The sequence below is a fragment of the Cydia strobilella genome, chromosome 10 (genome assembly GCF_947568885.1).
Source record: "Cydia strobilella chromosome 10, ilCydStro3.1, whole genome shotgun sequence".
Lineage (NCBI taxonomy): Eukaryota > Metazoa > Arthropoda > Insecta > Lepidoptera > Tortricidae > Cydia > Cydia strobilella.
The window spans coordinates 18,166,022-18,189,594 of record NC_086050.1 but is presented as its reverse complement, the minus strand read 5'-3'; the positions used below and the strand labels follow the sequence as shown (position 1 = coordinate 18,189,594).

The following is a 23,573-nucleotide window of genomic DNA, read 5'->3' as shown; positions in this document are numbered from 1 at the left end:
AACCACAAATTAGGATAACTACCTCGTAGCAAAGATAGATATAACTCCATAATAGATGGATACAGTCTAAGTAAAAAACGTGCCTCGAAAATCACTAAAATTTGATTCTCGATCAGATGGCGCCACTAGTTTTGGCCTACTCTCGTATAGAGTGCGTTGACGGTTTCGTTTGTTATTTAACAATTTTAACGCATATCAGTGAAAGAACATGGGTCAAAATCATATAAAAATAATTAATGCTAATAAAAAAATCATTTATCCATATTTAAATACATTTTATCGTATTTTTATAAATCTTCATTTTTAGTTTTGAAGTGTGTCGATAGATGGCAGTGAATTTACTGAGGTTACAAAATTTACTATGACAGTATCGCTCTAGTATAAGTTACTCTATGCTCGTAGTAAAAGCAGATTATAACCGCCTTGAAATGTTAGTATAGATTAACGACACAAAATACACTAACTAAATAATGGGTAACATAATTTTATTTGCATTTTACAACCGTCGACACCCAAAACGAATGCACTCTGTAGAAAACCATTCGTTACAACATGTTTTTAGACCATTTTAACCCAATTTAACAAGGAATAAGGTTAAAAATTAAATATACATGCAATGCACTTTTAACTTATTTTGTAAGTAACTAGTTGGCGGCTACGAGAACAAAAGCAGATAATAGTATTGTAATAATACAATGCCATTGTTAGTACGGGTAAGTGCATTAGCTCAGTAGATATGATTCGATCTATACTTTAAACTGAGAAACTGAAACACAACTTTAGGCAGATAATATGGAATTGTGCGCACACATTTCGGACACGTCGGGTGTCCCCAACTCCCCACTGACGCAATTCGATGTGGTTCTAATTGTAGCCCGTCATGCCTATAAGATTTTAGGGAGTGAGTTGTTTAGAAATATAGGTAAATTGTGTCTGACTAATCAAACACATGTCTGAAAACAATAACGGATCAGTTGGAAACAAATTTCGACATCCGAACTGGACAAACTTATAGCACAAAAGTACTCATTTCTACCGAAAACAAGGGGTGAATTTAAACTTTTGACCGGTAGGTACTGTAGTTTATTTAAGTAATTGTGACGTTTTCAACCAACATTGTCGCTTGTCGATAAAGTTGATTTCTAATTGAAACTATAAGGAAATAGCGCCTTACTGACAAGCGACAATAAGTACCCTTTTGGTTGAAAATGGCACATTTTAAGATTTTCATTATTTTGTCTTGTGGCATGTTTAGCTGGCTAAAGTTTTTATCTATGTATCGAAATAACAGTTGCGTTAGAAACATCAAGTAATAATTTCTATATTATTTAAGTTTCAAATGTATTTTTCTACAAACGATTTTCACTTGGCTAGGTCTAGTTAATGAATAGGGTCTTTGCGCTAGTTTTCGTCCACTTGACGGATTAGTTAATAGATGGATACAGTCTGACGTGCCTCGAAAATCAAGAAAATGTGATTCTCGATCAGATGGCGCCACTACCTTTAGCCTACTCTCGTATAGATGGCGTTGACGGTTTCGTTTGTTATTTAACAATTTTAACGCTTATCAGTGAAAGAACATGGGTCAAAATAATATAAAAATAATTAATTCAAAATAAAAGAAAACATTGATCCATATATAAATAGTGACCAAGTATTTAAATCTAAACTTAAACTGCTGCTTATAGAAAAAGCATTGACAAATTTATAAATACTCGATGAGGTCGTTGACTTCTGCATCGTAGTTTAAAAAAAAAATCATGTTAACTATATTTAAATCTAAAAATGTTTTTGAGTTTAAAAATGTTATGAAATATGTAATTCATTATATTAACGAACATATGTACATATTTTTTTTGTAAATGTAAAATGTGACCTGTAAAATTTGCTTTAGCCAATAAATTTCTGTATTCTGTATAAATACATTTTTTGATATTTTTATTTTTAATTTTAATCGTTTTAATAGATGGCAGTGAATTTACTGTGGCTACAAAATTTACTATGACAGTACCGCTCTATACTATTATATCCTTTTTGATTCAAATTTCGTCAAGCGGACGAAAACTAGCGCAATGACCCTACAACATTGGTGACATAATCTCACAGGCAGCACGGCGTGGACGGCGGGCGTGCGCGCGCACTCGGTCATGAAGCGAGCCGCCCCGCTCGCTCCCCAGGACGCCGCCTTGAGACTGCTCGGAGCGGACACCTGCTATAGAAGCGGATGGGTGAGACGACATAATCATTATTTTTTAATACAGTTGCTCAAAAAGTGGTACTTTTTGTGGCTGCGTAGCGTGCGAGAAGCTCAATTTCTCGAACTAGTGCTTTTTACTTTTTAGTTCCAAACTATACTTTCGAAACGCAGTTAAAATGTAATTTAGCTTGAGCAGGTACCAGGGCCTCATGAGTTATGAGGAGGTGTCGTTGACCAACCCGCGCCGGGCCCGCGGCGGCCGCGGCCGGGGCGCGCACGAGTATGAAGGTATCGCGGGCTGCGGCAGCTCAAGTATCGCGGGCTGTATAGGCACTTTTGGTTTTGGTTTGGTTTGGTGGTATGATTCTACTAATGATATATTAATTTATTATTTTTTCGCAATTGTATTAAAAAACGTCGTTTACAACACGTGTGAAATGTCTTTTTACACTAGTTGTAAAATGTACTAATTCAGCACCAACCGGGCTAGCACATGATTGCCGCGACACGATCGCCCGCAAGATAGACCACGAATTTAACCTTTCTTATGCTCCTGTCAAAAAAATGCTTATTAAATAGCAATCTAGACAAGTTCATGTTTAAGTTGAATATACATGGAGCATATCTGCTCCTAAGCACACCAAAGGTTAATAATGAAAACTCACATACATCAAAAATCACTTGCGTTTCTATGTGTGAACGGCACGTCTGTACACGCGTCATGCGTCATAGTGTAAGTTGCTTAAAAATAGTACTGAGCGGCCGGCAAACGGCCGTCAATCTGTTGTCGCGGGGCGAGGTAATTCGAGTCGGGGCGGGGCGGTGCGTGGCCGTTCTGTATTATGATACTCTTACTTATTCTGTGCTTATGTAGAGTAATTTAGCCTAATTAATTTTAGAAATAATTTAAATTTTATTATAAAAATATATTAGAATTTGAATATGAACAGAAAATGTAGGTAAAAATGTTGTTTACCAAATTATTTGTAGATAACGTAGATATTTTGTATGCACTGTTTTAAACTTTGTATGTATCCTCAGATAGAAGACGGGATAGAGTTAGCAGAACAGGCTTTAGCGATAGAGGAAGAAGGAAACGGACCCATGTTGGCGAGGTGCTGTCTCTACTGCGGCATCGGGTATCAAATGTTAGCACAGGTAATTGAATAGGAAACAGGCCAAGGGTTCCGTATATTACACAATTTTTAGAGTTCCGTACCCAAAGGGTTCAAACGGGACCCTATTACTAAGACTCCAATGTCCGTCTGTCTGTCTGTCACCAGGCTGTATCTCATGAACCCTGATAGCTAGACAGTTGATTTTTGCAGATGATGTATTTCTGTTGCCGCTATAACAACAAATACTAAAAAGTACGGAACCCTCGGTGCGCGAGTTTGACTCGCACTTGGCCGGTTTATTAACAATGTATTTTTTATGTGAAACGTGAGTGAAATGTTTTAAAAAAATCCGTAAGGGTCGGATCAGAAACTAAATAATTAAGTCGGACACGCTTGACTGCACATTTCTAATAGGTTTTCCTGTGATCTATAGGTAAAGAACTACTTTGTGTATTTCTTTTTTCAAAATTTTAGACCCAGCTAGTAGTTTCGGAGATAAATTTGTATGAAAAACTTACATTCGCTGTATTTTTTTAACTATGATATTTGAAGCTGCATAAACTAATTACAGGACTAGATATACCTTCTCCTATTGTACAGTCGCCATCAGATATATCGGAGCGGCCAAGGTGTTCACAATATCTGAACACGCACCCTAACGCCTTTACAATAGAGGCGTGTTCAGATAAAAAATACATTGTTAATAAACCGTTCAGATTTGTGAGCACCTTGGCCGCTCCGATATATCTGATGGCGACTGTAAGTAGAAAGTTTCAGAGCAATCTAGCTATTCGTTTTAAAATGAGAGCGTAACTACGTTTGTATGGAGAACTCTTTGCTGATGAAGAACGTAATATTTTGGGATTCTGCTTTGTGAAGTTTTTTTTTTTTTTTAAGTCATTGTTAATGATATTGTTATTTCAGAAAACGAATTCACGCGTGGACAAAGATGCGGCAAACGAAAAATGTCTTAAAGTGCTGCTACGATCGGTTACTTTGGATGATAATGATCATTTGGCGTTCTACCATCTCGCGGTGGCGTATATGCAGCAGGGGAGGCTAAATGATGCTATGGTAAATTGTAAACAATAATAGGGTATAACATTTTAAACTTTCGCGGTTTGAACACATATTAAATCACATTTACAATCGGGTCTATCGCGAATTTATTTTGTTACCTTTATTTACCGACGTTTCGACACAGGTTTCACTGGTCGTGGTCGCGGCTAACAAAATAAATTCGCGATAGACCCGTTTGTAAATGTGATTTAATAATAGGGTATTTGACTGTATTTAAAATAAATTATTTTACACCATGCATGAAATAAAGCAACACAGTTAGTAGATAGTACATTAGTAGAGGCGAGCGGTGCGGTGTTAAGCCTGGTTTCCACCGCGAACGAGAAATGAGCGAGAAATGGCTAAGCTGAGCGGATCTCGTTTTTTAACCGACTTCAATTTCATAGAAGGAGGAGGTTCTGTATTCGGTTGTGGCTATGTTTTTTTAACCGACTTCAATTTCATAGAAGGAGGAGGTTCTGTATTCGGTTGTGGCTATGTTTTTTTTTTTTTTTATGTATGTTCACCGGTTATTCCGAGACCCGTGGTCCGATTTGAGTAATTCTTTTTTTGTTCGAAAGGAGCTACTTCCAAGTTGGTCCCATATTAATCTGGTTCTGATCTGATGTTGGGATCCCTGAGGAATTGAGGGAACTCCTCAATTTTTAAAGGCACATGTATGGTGATTTGGGTGTTTTCATAAGCAACTTGAGCATTTTCTCTCGAAAACGACCAATTTGATGAATTGCACCTGATGATGATGATTGTTTTGAAGATAGTGATGATGATTTTTTTAATGTAGGATGTTCAGCGATTACTCCGAAACCCGTGGTCCGACTTGAACAATTCTTTTTTTGTTTGAAAGGAACTACCTCCAAGGTGGTCCCACATAAAAAAAAAAAAAAAATTTAAAATTTAAACTGTTTATTTCAAGAAAGATTACAAAGACTATTTACAGACTTAGCCTAATCTACATTCTAATAGATTGTATGCTAAGTATGGTCTATGGTATAATATGCTATATTTAACAATTATGAGGTTAACTTAAATATTCAGGCAGTGCTTTTTTATCATGATTTTAATTGTATGGGGCTTACCCTCTTCTAAATTATCTATTATATCTCTAGGAAGACTATTTAAGATGTGTGGCAAATAACTCGACCAGACTCTTTGCCCATAATAGTTGTTGCTACTTGGTATATTGAAATATTTTTTATTTAACAGTACTCTAAGGTTAGTTGGCCTGTCATACCTATTCAGACTTTCCAATTTATGTCTATATTCTAATACTATCGCTAGTTTCACTTTATCATACACATTCATTATTCTACAATGTTGGAATAAGTTATCATAATTATGTTTATGTTTATATTTGATTTTTAGTGGTACAATGGATTTTAAGATTCTTAACTGTAAACTATATATTCGCTGTAGGTGACTTTTGTGGGTTCTGCCATAGCTAGATATTCCATAGTTTATCACCGAGTCAGCCATGGCCATGTATATTAGACGGAGTGTATTATATGGCATTTTGTTTTTAAGTATTGTCAGGTTACTGAGTACAGCTCTTAGTCTCTTACATACATGGTCAATGTGCGGACTCCAATTAAATTTATTATCTATTATAAGTCCAAGGTATTTATGCTGTTCTACTAAGTCCAGGGGCTCACAGTCGCAGCTCGAACCTGACCCATGCAAACAAGGGTGTTTGTGTGCTGTAATCTTGGGTATTATGTTGGTTTTGATGTAAGGTGACCTTATATGCAATATTTTAGTTTTTTGGTAATTGATAGTTAATCCTGCATCGTGGGACCATTTGCATAACATATCAAATTCGCGCTGCAACCTGCGTTGTGCCTCTGAGATATCAGTATCAGCTGTTATTAGACAAGTATCATCTGCAAATTGGTATACGGAGGCCTCTCTGAATATGTTGCACATATCGTTGACATAAACTAAGTATTCGGTTGGCCCGAGCACAGAGCCTTGTGCTGTGCCTTGGTAAGACTGCAGCAGCTCACTTTGCTCTCCTGTAATGCTGACCGTATTGTATCTATTTGTGTGATAGTTCTTTATCAAGTTCAGAGCCGGCCCCTGTATACCGCTTTGTTGTAACTTATTATATAATTTATTAAGATTTAAGGTATCAAATGCTTTGCTGAAGTCAATCATTACCGCTAGGACATGTTTTTTCTCATTAAGGTGCATGTTAATCTCATCAGTAAATTGTGCTAGTAATTGGGTAGTGTTTTTCCCCTTTTGGAAACCGAATTGTTTTTCATGTAATATTCCATTGCCCGACAGGAAATCATTTAATGTTTTACCTAGGTGTTTTTCTAGAATTTTGTCAATTACTGGCAATATAGTAATAGGCCTATAATTGTCTGTGTCAGTATAGCTCCCTTTTTTATGTATTGGCCTAATTAATCCTATCTTTAATTTGTCCGGATATACTGAATTACTAATACATTGGTTAGCAAGATGGGTAAGGACAGGTGATATTTCCTTGCTTATGTACTTTACATCTCTAGCCCTAATTCTGTCATAGCCTGCACTCTTTTTTTCATTTAAGTTATTAACAATTTTATACATACCTTTTTCACTTAGTTTTCTAATTTTCAGTGTCAGGTTTGGGGTGTTTTGATAGGTATTTTGGTCGAGCAATGGAATATCACACAAGTTTAGTATATTTTTAACATTATTTTCAAAGTCTTTAGAGAACTTGTTACACAGGGCAGCGGCTTTCATTTTGAATGACTTCAGCAGTACATCATCAACGGCTTTCAGAATTCTTCCTGTCAGACTATTTATAATTTGCCATAGCTTTTTAGGGTTTCTAAAATTAACACAGATTTCCCTTTTAGTATAGTTATTTTTAGCTTTATTCATGAGCTTATTTGTTTTATTCCTATATTTTTTATACAACAACTCATTTTGTTTATTACTGGGGTCTTTTAGATGAATTTGTAGTAACTTATTTTTTACACATGACATTTCTAAGAGTTTGTCATTTATCCAGAGACAGTTTTCCCTGGGTTTGCTATTGGTGGTTTTTTGGATAGTGCACTTGTCATATATATTTTCAAAATTGTTACTTATGCAGTTGTATATACAATTTGGGTCCTTCATTTTCAGAGCTGGCTCCCAATTTATTTTGATTAACTCTTGCTGTACCATTTTATTGTCTAATTTACTACATACTGTGTTTGTTTTTACTATTTGACTAGTCAGGGAGAAGCCAGTAATGAAGTGGTCCGCTATTGCATCACGCACTACCGCAGCACTGACATGGTGGGGTTGTGACCGCCTATTATTATTTGAGATGTCTCTAAAGTAAATGTGGTCTATGCACGACTTGGAAGTACCTCTTAGAGTGGATTCAATCCTTGTGTACTGCGAGATGCAACATTGGAGGCCTCTATCTGCTAAAGTATCTTGGTAGTAGTTTGACATATGATTAGATACGCTAATGTCTATGTTTATGTCCCCGCATAATAATAAATTACAGTTCATTGGATCTGCAGTTAATAGTCTGGCTAACTCACCAACAAAGTCACTCACGTTAGAACTAGGCGGACGATAAATGGCACATATATACGTTATATAGCCGCACGGCAAAATCACTTCACCACTTAAACATTCGAACGACGCTGTGTTCGTGTCACTCTGCATAAATGTTACACTTTTATGGGAATACACTATAATGCCGCCACCTTTTCTATCTTTTCGTAACGCCGTGTTCATCGTGTAGTTTTCTAGATGAAATAGGTTTTTAGTCTGGTCGCTCACGTTGGCCTCTGTCACTACAATTAAGTGAATCGTTACTGGGCTTGTCTTCACACTGTATTCTAAAATGGCAAAGTTTTTTATAAGAGATCTAATGTTGACATGTAGCAATAATAGTTTGTTATGATTTGAGGTTATGTCGCAAGTGAAGTCGCTCCACTTATTAAAGCTCTTTTCACATACTCCACTTTCCATTTATATCTGTATTTTGTATTAAAAAACACTATATATGACTAAACACAGGTATATTTGTATTATTGTTGCAATCAGCCTTCGGGAGCGCGGTCCATCGACGATTTAATATTTTGTATGTCTTTCAGTGAGTGCACGTAATATATTTTCTTTGCATTGTCTTCCTTCCGCACCATAATACGACCGTCCTTGCACCACACATGTTTGCACAGAGGCTTCAACTCGCTCTTCGCTTTCCATAACAGATACGCCACACTGGGTGTCAGTGCGGCTCTTGCGTAGATTTTTTTATCAACGCTCCTGTCATCCGTGCCCGCTGGCTGCTCCTCTGTGTTTACATGGCCGGTGCCGCCGGCAGTTATTCTCATATTGGCTTTTTTGAATACACTAGACGTGATGGTTGTATTTTTTGATGCACTAATCCACATATCTTGACAGCCCTCTCTCAGAGTTACGCTAATAGGGGCGTCAATGGCGGCACGGGCTGCCTGGGCCTGTCCCGTCCGTATTGGTGCTTTTTTCCTATGTGCTCTCACAATGTCCTCTTCGTTTTGCTGTAGCAGATGACACATAGTAGACACTATTTGCTGTATGTTCTCGTCCTTCTGTTCATTTACCCCGCATATTTCAATGACGTTGCTTATTTGACCTTGTTCTAACTTGCTAACTTTTTGGTCTAGGGCGTCGTATTTTAGTTCCAGATTTTTGTACGAGTCCGTTATGTGTTTGACTTTGTTTTCCATCAGCTTTATTTTGGTTTCCTGATCTTTCACTCTTCCTTCGTAGTCGTCGATTTTATCCGAATAGTATTTCATCGATTCTTGCATCTCCTGTTTTATAATGTTCTTGACGGTCTGCCTTAACTCGCGTATCTCCTTGTGAATGTCGAGTAGTATGTTTTTATCTGGTGCTGTTCTGATGATGGGATCCATGAGGAATTGAGGGAACTCCTCAATTTTTAAAGGCCCATGTATGGTGATTTGGTCGTTTTCTTAAGCAACTTGAGCAATTTTTCTCGAAAACCACCAATTTGATGAAGTGGAGCTGATGATGATGATTGTTTTGATGATAATGATTTCAGCGATTACTCCGGCACCCATGATCCGATTTGAGCTATTCTTTTTCTGTTTGAAAGAAGTTACCTCTCCAAGGTGTTTTCGTAATATTTTTGGTTTTGATCTGATGATGGAATCCGTGAGGAATTGAGGGAACTCCTCAATTTTTAAAGGCACGTGTATGGTAATTTCGGTGTTTTCTAAAGTAACTCAAGCATTTCCTCCCCAAAACCACCAATTTGATGTAGTGCAACTGTAGCCTAACCACGAGTTTGACACTAAATATTCTTCGTAACTTACTTTGTACACTAATATGCTAGTACGAGCGAGATGCATAAACAGTAAGTTACTCACACGATAGCGAATATATCAATGTCAAACTCGTGGTAAGGCTACTGATAACTTCCCTCGTATGTGTATTATGATTTTTGATGTAGGTAGTGTTGGAAACAACCAAAGAGACTGAGAGGTGAAGGTAGAGGGTAGTAGTGTTTGGGGGGTTTGAGGTTGGGGGTTGAGGGGAGGTTAGTTGATGGGTCAGGGACTGTGGGGTTGGGAGTTAAGGGATTGGGGGTTAGGGTTAGGAGTTAAGGGGTCTGGGGTTAGGGGTCGGGGAATGGCGGTTGAAGGGTTGGTGGTTTAGGGTCGAGGGGTTCAGTGATCAGGGGTTGATGTGCTGTGAGGTTGAGTGATCGCCGGGTTTGAGGGATTGGGTCAGTGGCGGGGCGGAAAATGGATTTAGTGACAGGAATGATTTCCCAGACGGACTCGAGGAAAATTCTGACTATTTAATAAAGTTTACGAATTTACAGTTAAACATCATTGTGTTTTTCATTCATGCGTCACGCTCTTAACAATGTTTTAAAACTAAAAGTGGAAAAATAAAAACTTTTATAAAAAAAAAAGATAATAAACCGACTTCAAAAAGGATGAAATAAAATATTATCCTTTTTAGGGTTCCGTGTTTAAGTATATGCGTTACCAACTGATATGTTTGAAGTCGGTGCCAAGCCAAGTACTCCAAGTAGTAACAATACCAGTCAAAAATAATCAGCTTTATGTCTATAAATCCCATTACAACTGTACAAATATTATAAACGTGAAAGCAATTATGTCTGCCTCTTTGTTACCTTTTCATGGCTAAACAACTGAACCGCTTTAGCTGAAATTTTGCATGAAGGTTCCTTGAATTGTTTTATATTTTGAAATGTAGTCCTCTGGATAAGCGACAAAAAAAAACTTAGTCCCAATCCCACACTTGCGTGCTATTACTGTTCAAGAATTAGTAAGAAATGCTCTTTAAAAAAATACGACGACAAAACGTATTAGATTTACACTAACGTGCCGACAAGCATGGTACGAACTGCGCCAAGAAGGTTCAACCGTGTGTTCTGTTCTGAGGTGTACAGAAAGTTCGTTTATTGTCGTCGTGTACGCTGCGTCTTACATAGGCGAACACTCGCGAACGCGAAGCTAAGCGACGCGGCACGGCGCGGCCGGCCCAAGGCGTTCGCGTTCGCAACGAGATCGCCCACGTAGGACACTTCTATATATATGTATCTTTATCGAATTGCACCAAAATCACTATGAATATATGGTTTAAAATTTGGCTTGGCACCGACTTCAAACTTATCAGTTGGTAACGCATATACTTAAACACGGAACCCTAAAAAGGATAATATTTTATTTCATCCTTTTTGAAGTCGGTTTATCTTTTTTTTTATAAAAGTTTTTTATATTAAGTATGTTTGCATTTTCACCAACAAAGAGTTTGGTTGTTTGATTCCCACCGCAAAAGAGAAATGAAAAAGAGGAACGAGCGGAGCCGGCTGAGCGGAAAATGAGAAATAGAAAATGAAAAGTCGATAGTCCTTTTCAAACTAGTCCACCGGACCTTGACGCAGCGGAACCATTTTTAACTCGTTCGACTCGCTCCGCTCACCTCTTTCTCTGTAGAAACGCTCCTATATAAATTTACCATTGCAAGTTGAACGAGCTCCGTAATGACACCGCTCCGCTCTCAAGAACTGAGCGAGTGCATTTCAGCTATTTTTGCTCGCTTCGTCATTTCCGCTCGACTCCTTCTCGGTGGAAATATAAGTACGTAGTTTACTCTTGCGAGTTAAACCAAAGATAGATATAACTCCGTAATAGATGGATACAGTCTAAGGAAAAAACGTGCCTCGAAAATCACGAAAATTTGATTCTCGATCAGAGGGCGCCACTAGTTTTGGCCTACACTCGTATAGAGGGCGTTGACGGTTTCGTTTGTTATTTATAATTTTAACGCATATCAGTGAAAGAACATGGGTCAAAATCATAAAAATAATTAATGCAAATAAAAAGAATCATTTATCCATATTTAAATACATTTTATCGTATTTTTATAAATATTTATTTTTAGTTTTAAAGTGTGTCGACAGATGGCAGTGAATTTACTGGGGTTACAAAATTTACTATGACAGTACCGCTCTAGTATAAGTTACTCTATGGTTAAACTAAGTCATCAATGAGTCCGCTCCGCTCGCGGTGGAAACCGGGCTCGGCATTTTCGGAAACTCGTAACCGTTTTCGTAATTCCAGGACGCAACCCGGGCGTGTCTAACCGCGCACTCGGAGAGCGGCGGCGGGCTCCGCCTGGCCACCGCGCTGTGGTCGTGCGCCGCCGCGGGGCCGAGGGGGGCGAGGGCGTTAGCCGCGGCGAGGCTGGCCAGGGCCAGGTATCCTAGTGCGCTCTGGCCTCTGTGGGCGCTGTGTGCTTTACAACTTGTCTGGGAGAGTGGAGAGGTACGTACAGACACCTTACGCAACCCGAGCGTGTCTAAACGCGCACTCGGAGAGCGGCGGCGGGCTCCGCCTGGCCACCGCGCTGTGGTCGTGCGCCGCCGCGGGGCCGAGGGGGGCGAGGGCGTTAGCCGCGGCGAGGCTGGCCAGGGCCAGGTATCCTAGTGCGCTCTGGCCTCTGTGGGCGCTGTGTGCTTTACAACTTGTCTGGGAGAGTGGAGAGGTACGTACAGACACCTTACGCAACCCGAGCGTGTCTAAACGCGCACTCGGAGAGCGGCGGCGGGCTCCGCCTGGCCACCGCGCTGTGGTCGTGCGCCGCCGCGGGGCCGAGGGGGGCGAGGGCGTTAGCCGCGGCGAGGCTGGCCAGGGCCAGGTATCCTAGTGCGCTCTGGCCTCTGTGGGCGCTGTGTGCTTTACAACTTGTCTGGGAGAGTGGAGAGGTACGTACAGACACCTTACGCAACCCGAGCGTGTCTAAACGCGCACTCGGAGAGCGGCGGCGGGCTCCGCCTGGCCACCGCGCTGTGGTCGTGCGCCGCCGCGGGGCCGAGGGGGGCGAGGGCGTTAGCCGCGGCGAGGCTGGCCAGGGCCAGGTATCCTAGTGCGCTCTGGCCTCTGTGGGCGCTGTGTGCTTTACAACTTGTCTGGGAGAGTGGAGAGGTACGTACAGACACCTTACGCAACCCGAGCGTGTCTAAACGCGCACTCGGAGAGCGGCGGCGGGCTCCGCCTGGCCACCGCGCTGTGGTCGTGCGCCGCCGCGGGGCCGAGGGGGGCGAGGGCGTTAGCCGCGGCGAGGCTGGCCAGGGCCAGGTATCCTAGTGCGCTCTGGCCTCTGTGGGCGCTGTGTGCTTTACAACTTGTCTGGGAGAGTGGAGAGGTACGTACAGACACCTTACGCAACCCGAGCGTGTCTAAACGCGCACTCGGAGAGCGGCGGCGGGCTCCGCCTGGCCACCGCGCTGTGGTCGTGCGCCGCCGCGGGGCCGAGGGGGGCGAGGGCGTTAGCCGCGGCGAGGCTGGCCAGGGCCAGGTATCCTAGTGCGCTCTGGCCTCTGTGGGCGCTGTGTGCTTTACAACTTGTCTGGGAGAGTGGAGAGGTACGTACAGACACCTTACGCAACCCGAGCGTGTCTAAACGCGCACTCGGAGAGCGGCGGCGGGCTCCGCCTGGCCACCGCGCTGTGGTCGTGCGCCGCCGCGGGGCCGAGGGGGGCGAGGGCGTTAGCCGCGGCGAGGCTGGCCAGGGCCAGGTATCCTAGTGCGCTCTGGCCTCTGTGGGCGCTGTGTGCTTTACAACTTGTCTGGGAGAGTGGAGAGGTACGTACAGACACCTTACGCAACCCGAGCGTGTCTAAACGCGCACTCGGAGAGCGGCGGCGGGCTCCGCCTGGCCACCGCGCTGTGGTCGTGCGCCGCCGCGGGGCCGAGGGGGGCGAGGGCGTTAGCCGCGGCGAGGCTGGCCAGGGCCAGGTATCCTAGTGCGCTCTGGCCTCTGTGGGCGCTGTGTGCTTTACAACTTGTCTGGGAGAGTGGAGAGGTACGTACAGACACCTTACGCAACCCGAGCGTGTCTAAACGCGCACTCGGAGAGCGGCGGCGGGCTCCGCCTGGCCACCGCGCTGTGGTCGTGCGCCGCCGCGGGGCCGAGGGGGGCGAGGGCGTTAGCCGCGGCGAGGCTGGCCAGGGCCAGGTATCCTAGTGCGCTCTGGCCTCTGTGGGCGCTGTGTGCTTTACAACTTGTCTGGGAGAGTGGAGAGGTACGTACAGACACCTTACGCAACCCGAGCGTGTCTAAACGCGCACTCGGAGAGCGGCGGCGGGCTCCGCCTGGCCACCGCGCTGTGGTCGTGCGCCGCCGCGGGGCCGAGGGGGGCGAGGGCGTTAGCCGCGGCGAGGCTGGCCAGGGCCAGGTATCCTAGTGCGCTCTGGCCTCTGTGGGCGCTGTGTGCTTTACAACTTGTCTGGGAGAGTGGAGAGGTACGTACAGACACCTTACGCAACCCGAGCGTGTCTAAACGCGCACTCGGAGAGCGGCGGCGGGCTCCGCCTGGCCACCGCGCTGTGGTCGTGCGCCGCCGCGGGGCCGAGGGGGGCGAGGGCGTTAGCCGCGGCGAGGCTGGCCAGGGCCAGGTATCCTAGTGCGCTCTGGCCTCTGTGGGCGCTGTGTGCTTTACAACTTGTCTGGGAGAGTGGAGAGGTACGTACAGACACCTTACGCAACCCGAGCGTGTCTAAACGCGCACTCGGAGAGCGGCGGCGGGCTCCGCCTGGCCACCGCGCTGTGGTCGTGCGCCGCCGCGGGGCCGAGGGGGGCGAGGGCGTTAGCCGCGGCGAGGCTGGCCAGGGCCAGGTATCCTAGTGCGCTCTGGCCTCTGTGGGCGCTGTGTGCTTTACAACTTGTCTGGGAGAGTGGAGAGGTACGTACAGACACCTTACGCAACCCGAGCGTGTCTAAACGCGCACTCGGAGAGCGGCGGCGGGCTCCGCCTGGCCACCGCGCTGTGGTCGTGCGCCGCCGCGGGGCCGAGGGGGGCGAGGGCGTTAGCCGCGGCGAGGCTGGCCAGGGCCAGGTATCCTAGTGCGCTCTGGCCTCTGTGGGCGCTGTGTGCTTTACAACTTGTCTGGGAGAGTGGAGAGGTACGTACAGACACCTTACGCAACCCGAGCGTGTCTAAACGCGCACTCGGAGAGCGGCGGCGGGCTCCGCCTGGCCACCGCGCTGTGGTCGTGCGCCGCCGCGGGGCCGAGGGGGGCGAGGGCGTTAGCCGCGGCGAGGCTGGCCAGGGCCAGGTATCCTAGTGCGCTCTGGCCTCTGTGGGCGCTGTGTGCTTTACAACTTGTCTGGGAGAGTGGAGAGGTACGTACAGACACCTTACGCAACCCGAGCGTGTCTAAACGCGCACTCGGAGAGCGGCGGCGGGCTCCGCCTGGCCACCGCGCTGTGGTCGTGCGCCGCCGCGGGGCCGAGGGGGGCGAGGGCGTTAGCCGCGGCGAGGCTGGCCAGGGCCAGGTATCCTAGTGCGCTCTGGCCTCTGTGGGCGCTGTGTGCTTTACAACTTGTCTGGGAGAGTGGAGAGGTACGTACAGACACCTTACGCAACCCGAGCGTGTCTAAACGCGCACTCGGAGAGCGGCGGCGGGCTCCGCCTGGCCACCGCGCTGTGGTCGTGCGCCGCCGCGGGGCCGAGGGGGGCGAGGGCGTTAGCCGCGGCGAGGCTGGCCAGGGCCAGGTATCCTAGTGCGCTCTGGCCTCTGTGGGCGCTGTGTGCTTTACAACTTGTCTGGGAGAGTGGAGAGGTACGTACAGACACCTTACGCAACCCGAGCGTGTCTAAACGCGCACTCGGAGAGCGGCGGCGGGCTCCGCCTGGCCACCGCGCTGTGGTCGTGCGCCGCCGCGGGGCCGAGGGGGGCGAGGGCGTTAGCCGCGGCGAGGCTGGCCAGGGCCAGGTATCCTAGTGCGCTCTGGCCTCTGTGGGCGCTGTGTGCTTTACAACTTGTCTGGGAGAGTGGAGAGGTACGTACAGACACCTTACGCAACCCGAGCGTGTCTAAACGCGCACTCGGAGAGCGGCGGCGGGCTCCGCCTGGCCACCGCGCTGTGGTCGTGCGCCGCCGCGGGGCCGAGGGGGGCGAGGGCGTTAGCCGCGGCGAGGCTGGCCAGGGCCAGGTATCCTAGTGCGCTCTGGCCTCTGTGGGCGCTGTGTGCTTTACAACTTGTCTGGGAGAGTGGAGAGGTACGTACAGACACCTTACGCAACCCGAGCGTGTCTAAACGCGCACTCGGAGAGCGGCGGCGGGCTCCGCCTGGCCACCGCGCTGTGGTCGTGCGCCGCCGCGGGGCCGAGGGGGGCGAGGGCGTTAGCCGCGGCGAGGCTGGCCAGGGCCAGGTATCCTAGTGCGCTCTGGCCTCTGTGGGCGCTGTGTGCTTTACAACTTGTCTGGGAGAGTGGAGAGGTACGTACAGACACCTTACGCAACCCGAGCGTGTCTAAACGCGCACTCGGAGAGCGGCGGCGGGCTCCGCCTGGCCACCGCGCTGTGGTCGTGCGCCGCCGCGGGGCCGAGGGGGGCGAGGGCGTTAGCCGCGGCGAGGCTGGCCAGGGCCAGGTATCCTAGTGCGCTCTGGCCTCTGTGGGCGCTGTGTGCTTTACAACTTGTCTGGGAGAGTGGAGAGGTACGTACAGACACCTTACGCAACCCGAGCGTGTCTAAACGCGCACTCGGAGAGCGGCGGCGGGCTCCGCCTGGCCACCGCGCTGTGGTCGTGCGCCGCCGCGGGGCCGAGGGGGGCGAGGGCGTTAGCCGCGGCGAGGCTGGCCAGGGCCAGGTATCCTAGTGCGCTCTGGCCTCTGTGGGCGCTGTGTGCTTTACAACTTGTCTGGGAGAGTGGAGAGGTACGTACAGACACCTTACGCAACCCGAGCGTGTCTAAACGCGCACTCGGAGAGCGGCGGCGGGCTCCGCCTGGCCACCGCGCTGTGGTCGTGCGCCGCCGCGGGGCCGAGGGGGGCGAGGGCGTTAGCCGCGGCGAGGCTGGCCAGGGCCAGGTATCCTAGTGCGCTCTGGCCTCTGTGGGCGCTGTGTGCTTTACAACTTGTCTGGGAGAGTGGAGAGGTACGTACAGACACCTTACGCAACCCGAGCGTGTCTAAACGCGCACTCGGAGAGCGGCGGCGGGCTCCGCCTGGCCACCGCGCTGTGGTCGTGCGCCGCCGCGGGGCCGAGGGGGGCGAGGGCGTTAGCCGCGGCGAGGCTGGCCAGGGCCAGGTATCCTAGTGCGCTCTGGCCTCTGTGGGCGCTGTGTGCTTTACAACTTGTCTGGGAGAGTGGAGAGGTACGTACAGACACCTTACGCAACCCGAGCGTGTCTAAACGCGCACTCGGAGAGCGGCGGCGGGCTCCGCCTGGCCACCGCGCTGTGGTCGTGCGCCGCCGCGGGGCCGAGGGGGGCGAGGGCGTTAGCCGCGGCGAGGCTGGCCAGGGCCAGGTATCCTAGTGCGCTCTGGCCTCTGTGGGCGCTGTGTGCTTTACAACTTGTCTGGGAGAGTGGAGAGGTACGTACAGACACCTTACGCAACCCGAGCGTGTCTAAACGCGCACTCGGAGAGCGGCGGCGGGCTCCGCCTGGCCACCGCGCTGTGGTCGTGCGCCGCCGCGGGGCCGAGGGGGGCGAGGGCGTTAGCCGCGGCGAGGCTGGCCAGGGCCAGGTATCCTAGTGCGCTCTGGCCTCTGTGGGCGCTGTGTGCTTTACAACTTGTCTGGGAGAGTGGAGAGGTACGTACAGACACCTTACGCAACCCGAGCGTGTCTAAACGCGCACTCGGAGAGCGGCGGCGGGCTCCGCCTGGCCACCGCGCTGTGGTCGTGCGCCGCCGCGGGGCCGAGGGGGGCGAGGGCGTTAGCCGCGGCGAGGCTGGCCAGGGCCAGGTATCCTAGTGCGCTCTGGCCTCTGTGGGCGCTGTGTGCTTTACAACTTGTCTGGGAGAGTGGAGAGGTACGTACAGACACCTTACGCAACCCGAGCGTGTCTAAACGCGCACTCGGAGAGCGGCGGCGGGCTCCGCCTGGCCACCGCGCTGTGGTCGTGCGCCGCCGCGGGGCCGAGGGGGGCGAGGGCGTTAGCCGCGGCGAGGCTGGCCAGGGCCAGGTATCCTAGTGCGCTCTGGCCTCTGTGGGCGCTGTGTGCTTTACAACTTGTCTGGGAGAGTGGAGAGGTACGTACAGACACCTTACGCAACCCGAGCGTGTCTAAACGCGCACTCGGAGAGCGGCGGCGGGCTCCGCCTGGCCACCGCGCTGTGGTCGTGCGCCGCCGCGGGGCCGAGGGGGGCGAGGGCGTTAGCCGCGGCGAGGCTGGCCAGGGCCAGGTATCCTAGTGCGCTCTGGCCTCTGTGGGCGCTGTGTGCTTTACAACTTGTCTGGGAGAGTGGAGAGGTACGTACAGACACCTTACGCAACCCGAGCGTGTCTAAACGCGCACTCGGAGAGCGGCGGCGGGCTCCGCCTGGCCACCGCGCTGTGGTCGTGCGCCGCCGCGGGGCCGAGGGGGGCGAGGGCGTTAGCCGCGGCGAGGCTGGCCAGGGCCAGGTATCCTAGTGCGCTCTGGCCTCTGTGGGCGCTGTGTGCTTTACAACTTGTCTGGGAGAGTGGAGAGGTACGTACAGACACCTTACGCAACCCGAGCGTGTCTAAACGCGCACTCGGAGAGCGGCGGCGGGCTCCGCCTGGCCACCGCGCTGTGGTCGTGCGCCGCCGCGGGGCCGAGGGGGGCGAGGGCGTTAGCCGCGGCGAGGCTGGCCAGGGCCAGGTATCCTAGTGCGCTCTGGCCTCTGTGGGCGCTGTGTGCTTTACAACTTGTCTGGGAGAGTGGAGAGGTACGTACAGACACCTTACGCAACCCGAGCGTGTCTAAACGCGCACTCGGAGAGCGGCGGCGGGCTCCGCCTGGCCACCGCGCTGTGGTCGTGCGCCGCCGCGGGGCCGAGGGGGGCGAGGGCGTTAGCCGCGGCGAGGCTGGCCAGGGCCAGGTATCCTAGTGCGCTCTGGCCTCTGTGGGCGCTGTGTGCTTTACAACTTGTCTGGGAGAGTGGAGAGGTACGTACAGACACCTTACGCAACCCGAGCGTGTCTAAACGCGCACTCGGAGAGCGGCGGCGGGCTCCGCCTGGCCACCGCGCTGTGGTCGTGCGCCGCCGCGGGGCCGAGGGGGGCGAGGGCGTTAGCCGCGGCGAGGCTGGCCAGGGCCAGGTATCCTAGTGCGCTCTGGCCTCTGTGGGCGCTGTGTGCTTTACAACTTGTCTGGGAGAGTGGAGAGGTACGTACAGACACCTTACGCAACCCGAGCGTGTCTAAACGCGCACTCGGAGAGCGGCGGCGGGCTCCGCCTGGCCACCGCGCTGTGGTCGTGCGCCGCCGCGGGGCCGAGGGGGGCGAGGGCGTTAGCCGCGGCGAGGCTGGCCAGGGCCAGGTATCCTAGTGCGCTCTGGCCTCTGTGGGCGCTGTGTGCTTTACAACTTGTCTGGGAGAGTGGAGAGGTACGTACAGACACCTTACGCAACCCGAGCGTGTCTAAACGCGCACTCGGAGAGCGGCGGCGGGCTCCGCCTGGCCACCGCGCTGTGGTCGTGCGCCGCCGCGGGGCCGAGGGGGGCGAGGGCGTTAGCCGCGGCGAGGCTGGCCAGGGCCAGGTATCCTAGTGCGCTCTGGCCTCTGTGGGCGCTGTGTGCTTTACAACTTGTCTGGGAGAGTGGAGAGGTACGTACAGACACCTTACGCAACCCGAGCGTGTCTAAACGCGCACTCGGAGAGCGGCGGCGGGCTCCGCCTGGCCACCGCGCTGTGGTCGTGCGCCGCCGCGGGGCCGAGGGGGGCGAGGGCGTTAGCCGCGGCGAGGCTGGCCAGGGCCAGGTATCCTAGTGCGCTCTGGCCTCTGTGGGCGCTGTGTGCTTTACAACTTGTCTGGGAGAGTGGAGAGGTACGTACAGACACCTTACGCAACCCGAGCGTGTCTAAACGCGCACTCGGAGAGCGGCGGCGGGCTCCGCCTGGCCACCGCGCTGTGGTCGTGCGCCGCCGCGGGGCCGAGGGGGGCGAGGGCGTTAGCCGCGGCGAGGCTGGCCAGGGCCAGGTATCCTAGTGCGCTCTGGCCTCTGTGGGCGCTGTGTGCTTTACAACTTGTCTGGGAGAGTGGAGAGGTACGTACAGACACCTTACGCAACCCGAGCGTGTCTAAACGCGCACTCGGAGAGCGGCGGCGGGCTCCGCCTGGCCACCGCGCTGTGGTCGTGCGCCGCCGCGGGGCCGAGGGGGGCGAGGGCGTTAGCCGCGGCGAGGCTGGCCAGGGCCAGGTATCCTAGTGCGCTCTGGCCTCTGTGGGCGCTGTGTGCTTTACAACTTGTCTGGGAGAGTGGAGAGGTACGTACAGACACCTTACGCAACCCGAGCGTGTCTAAACGCGCACTCGGAGAGCGGCGGCGGGCTCCGCCTGGCCACCGCGCTGTGGTCGTGCGCCGCCGCGGGGCCGAGGGGGGCGAGGGCGTTAGCCGCGGCGAGGCTGGCCAGGGCCAGGTATCCTAGTGCGCTCTGGCCTCTGTGGGCGCTGTGTGCTTTACAACTTGTCTGGGAGAGTGGAGAGGTACGTACAGACACCTTACGCAACCCGAGCGTGTCTAAACGCGCACTCGGAGAGCGGCGGCGGGCTCCGCCTGGCCACCGCGCTGTGGTCGTGCGCCGCCGCGGGGCCGAGGGGGGCGAGGGCGTTAGCCGCGGCGAGGCTGGCCAGGGCCAGGTATCCTAGTGCGCTCTGGCCTCTGTGGGCGCTGTGTGCTTTACAACTTGTCTGGGAGAGTGGAGAGGTACGTACAGACACCTTACGCAACCCGAGCGTGTCTAAACGCGCACTCGGAGAGCGGCGGCGGGCTCCGCCTGGCCACCGCGCTGTGGTCGTGCGCCGCCGCGGGGCCGAGGGGGGCGAGGGCGTTAGCCGCGGCGAGGCTGGCCAGGGCCAGGTATCCTAGTGCGCTCTGGCCTCTGTGGGCGCTGTGTGCTTTACAACTTGTCTGGGAGAGTGGAGAGGTACGTACAGACACCTTACGCAACCCGAGCGTGTCTAAACGCGCACTCGGAGAGCGGCGGCGGGCTCCGCCTGGCCACCGCGCTGTGGTCGTGCGCCGCCGCGGGGCCGAGGGGGGCGAGGGCGTTAGCCGCGGCGAGGCTGGCCAGGGCCAGGTATCCTAGTGCGCTCTGGCCTCTGTGGGCGCTGTGTGCTTTACAACTTGTCTGGGAGAGTGGAGAGGTACGTACAGACACCTTACGCAACCCGAGCGTGTCTAAACGCGCACTCGGAGAGCGGCGGCGGGCTCCGCCTGGCCACCGCGCTGTGGTCGTGCGCCGCCGCGGGGCCGAGGGGGGCGAGGGCGTTAGCCGCGGCGAGGCTGGCCAGGGCCAGGTATCCTAGTGCGCTCTGGCCTCTGTGGGCGCTGTGTGCTTTACAACTTGTCTGGGAGAGTGGAGAGGTACGTACAGACACCTTACGCAACCCGAGCGTGTCTAAACGCGCACTCGGAGAGCGGCGGCGGGCTCCGCCTGGCCACCGCGCTGTGGTCGTGCGCCGCCGCGGGGCCGAGGGGGGCGAGGGCGTTAGCCGCGGCGAGGCTGGCCAGGGCCAGGTATCCTAGTGCGCTCTGGCCTCTGTGGGCGCTGTGTGCTTTACAACTTGTCTGGGAGAGTGGAGAGGTACGTACAGACACCTTACGCAACCCGAGCGTGTCTAAACGCGCACTCGGAGAGCGGCGGCGGGCTCCGCCTGGCCACCGCGCTGTGGTCGTGCGCCGCCGCGGGGCCGAGGGGGGCGAGGGCGTTAGCCGCGGCGAGGCTGGCCAGGGCCAGGTATCCTAGTGCGCTCTGGCCTCTGTGGGCGCTGTGTGCTTTACAACTTGTCTGGGAGAGTGGAGAGGTACGTACAGACACCTTACGCAACCCGAGCGTGTCTAAACGCGCACTCGGAGAGCGGCGGCGGGCTCCGCCTGGCCACCGCGCTGTGGTCGTGCGCCGCCGCGGGGCCGAGGGGGGCGAGGGCGTTAGCCGCGGCGAGGCTGGCCAGGGCCAGGTATCCTAGTGCGCTCTGGCCTCTGTGGGCGCTGTGTGCTTTACAACTTGTCTGGGAGAGTGGAGAGGTACGTACAGACACCTTACGCAACCCGAGCGTGTCTAAACGCGCACTCGGAGAGCGGCGGCGGGCTCCGCCTGGCCACCGCGCTGTGGTCGTGCGCCGCCGCGGGGCCGAGGGGGGCGAGGGCGTTAGCCGCGGCGAGGCTGGCCAGGGCCAGGTATCCTAGTGCGCTCTGGCCTCTGTGGGCGCTGTGTGCTTTACAACTTGTCTGGGAGAGTGGAGAGGTACGTACAGACAGACATCTCAACTAATATATAAGTTAAACTCGTTGTTTTGCTGATCCCGGCTTATTTTGATACAATTCTTCATGGTTTCCCAATCAAAGCGCATTTTTGGCTTTTTTGGGTTCCGTACCCAACGGGTAAAAACGGGACCCTATTACTAAGACTCCGTCTGTCTGTCTGTCACCAGGCTGTATCTCATGAACCGTGATAGCTAGACAGTTGAAATTTTCACAGATGATGTATTTCTGTTGCCGCTGTAAAAACAAATACTAAAAAGTACGGAACCCTCGGTGTGCGAGTCCGACTCGCACTTGGCCGGTTTTTTTAATAAAGTCTAGTCTATTACCTGACAGGCCGCACACAGGCGACCGATCGTCCTTCATTACCCAAACTCATTATCTCAGAATGAGCTGTTCCATTTTGAACCTTAATACTATCACGATAGTTGCTTTTTAACGATGTGGTTGCTTTGACACGCGCTCGGGATGCGACTAAGGCGCCTCTCCATAAAAGAAACAAGTCTGAGGTCTGAGGCGTAAAAATCATTTGAGAAAATTCATACTATAACAGCGTCGGAGCTCGAAAACAATACAAATTGTAATCACGGTCCATACCCCGGTCGATATAAGTAGTGAAACTAACCGTGAATCATTCAAAACTGTTATTTCACTTCTTACCAAAACAGCAGGTTCCTTTGCTACCTACTACAGTTCATACAAGCCTTCAATTTTACCAAAGAGGATATAATAGGATAGAGCGGTACTGTCATAGTAAATTTTGTAACCACAGTAAATTCACTGCCATCTATCGACACACTTTAAAACTAAAAATAAAGATTTTAAAAATACGATAAAATGTATAAACGATTTTTTTATTTGCATTAATTATTTTATATGATTTTGACCCATCATGTTCTTTCACTGATATGCGTTAAAATTGTTAATTAACAAACGAAACCGTCAACGCCCTCTATACGAGAGTAGGCCAAAGGTAGTGGCGCTATCTGATCGAGAATCGAATTTTCGTGATTTTCGTGGTACGTTTTTTCCTTAGACTGTATCCATCTATTACGAAGTTATATCTATCTTTAATTTTACTGATGTAATCTCACAAAATGTGTCTTGTTCTAGGCGGCGTTGGCGACCGGTAAGGAGTTGCTCACACTGCTGAACAGCGCGGAAGCGGAGGCGGAAGCGGAATCGGAGGAGCGGAACGGGTACGCGGACCTGGACGCTCTGTCGGACTCGGGGCAGACGGACTTGCATAGCACCACGCATGCGCGTAAGTTATGTCGTTATTTAAACACTTACTAACATACAATAAGGTTCGAATAGGTATGTATTATCCGATACTTTGAGATTAGTGTTTGACAGAAAAGGATAAAAACGCAATTTAACTACATAATAGGAGTTTTATAAGTTTTAGGTACCGGGTGAGGCCTGTAAGAGGAGCAAAAATTTAAACTGAAGGATGTACTCC

At 51.3% G+C, this 23,573-nt stretch overlaps 1 protein-coding gene across 1 annotated transcript in view; it reads left to right on the top strand.

Annotated features, from left to right (window-relative positions):
• LOC134745050 (tetratricopeptide repeat protein 7B) overlaps positions 1 to 23,573 on the top strand; it is a 51,498-nt gene that overhangs the window by 22,923 nt on the left and 5,002 nt on the right. Inside the window, exons 9-13 of the mRNA XM_063679027.1 lie at positions 2,107 to 2,228; positions 3,239 to 3,355; positions 4,240 to 4,389; positions 11,991 to 12,194; positions 23,225 to 23,375. Coding sequence (XP_063535097.1) covers positions 2,107 to 2,228; positions 3,239 to 3,355; positions 4,240 to 4,389; positions 11,991 to 12,194; positions 23,225 to 23,375 — 744 coding nt within the window. The remainder of the gene's footprint in view (positions 1 to 2,106; positions 2,229 to 3,238; positions 3,356 to 4,239; positions 4,390 to 11,990; positions 12,195 to 23,224; positions 23,376 to 23,573) is intronic.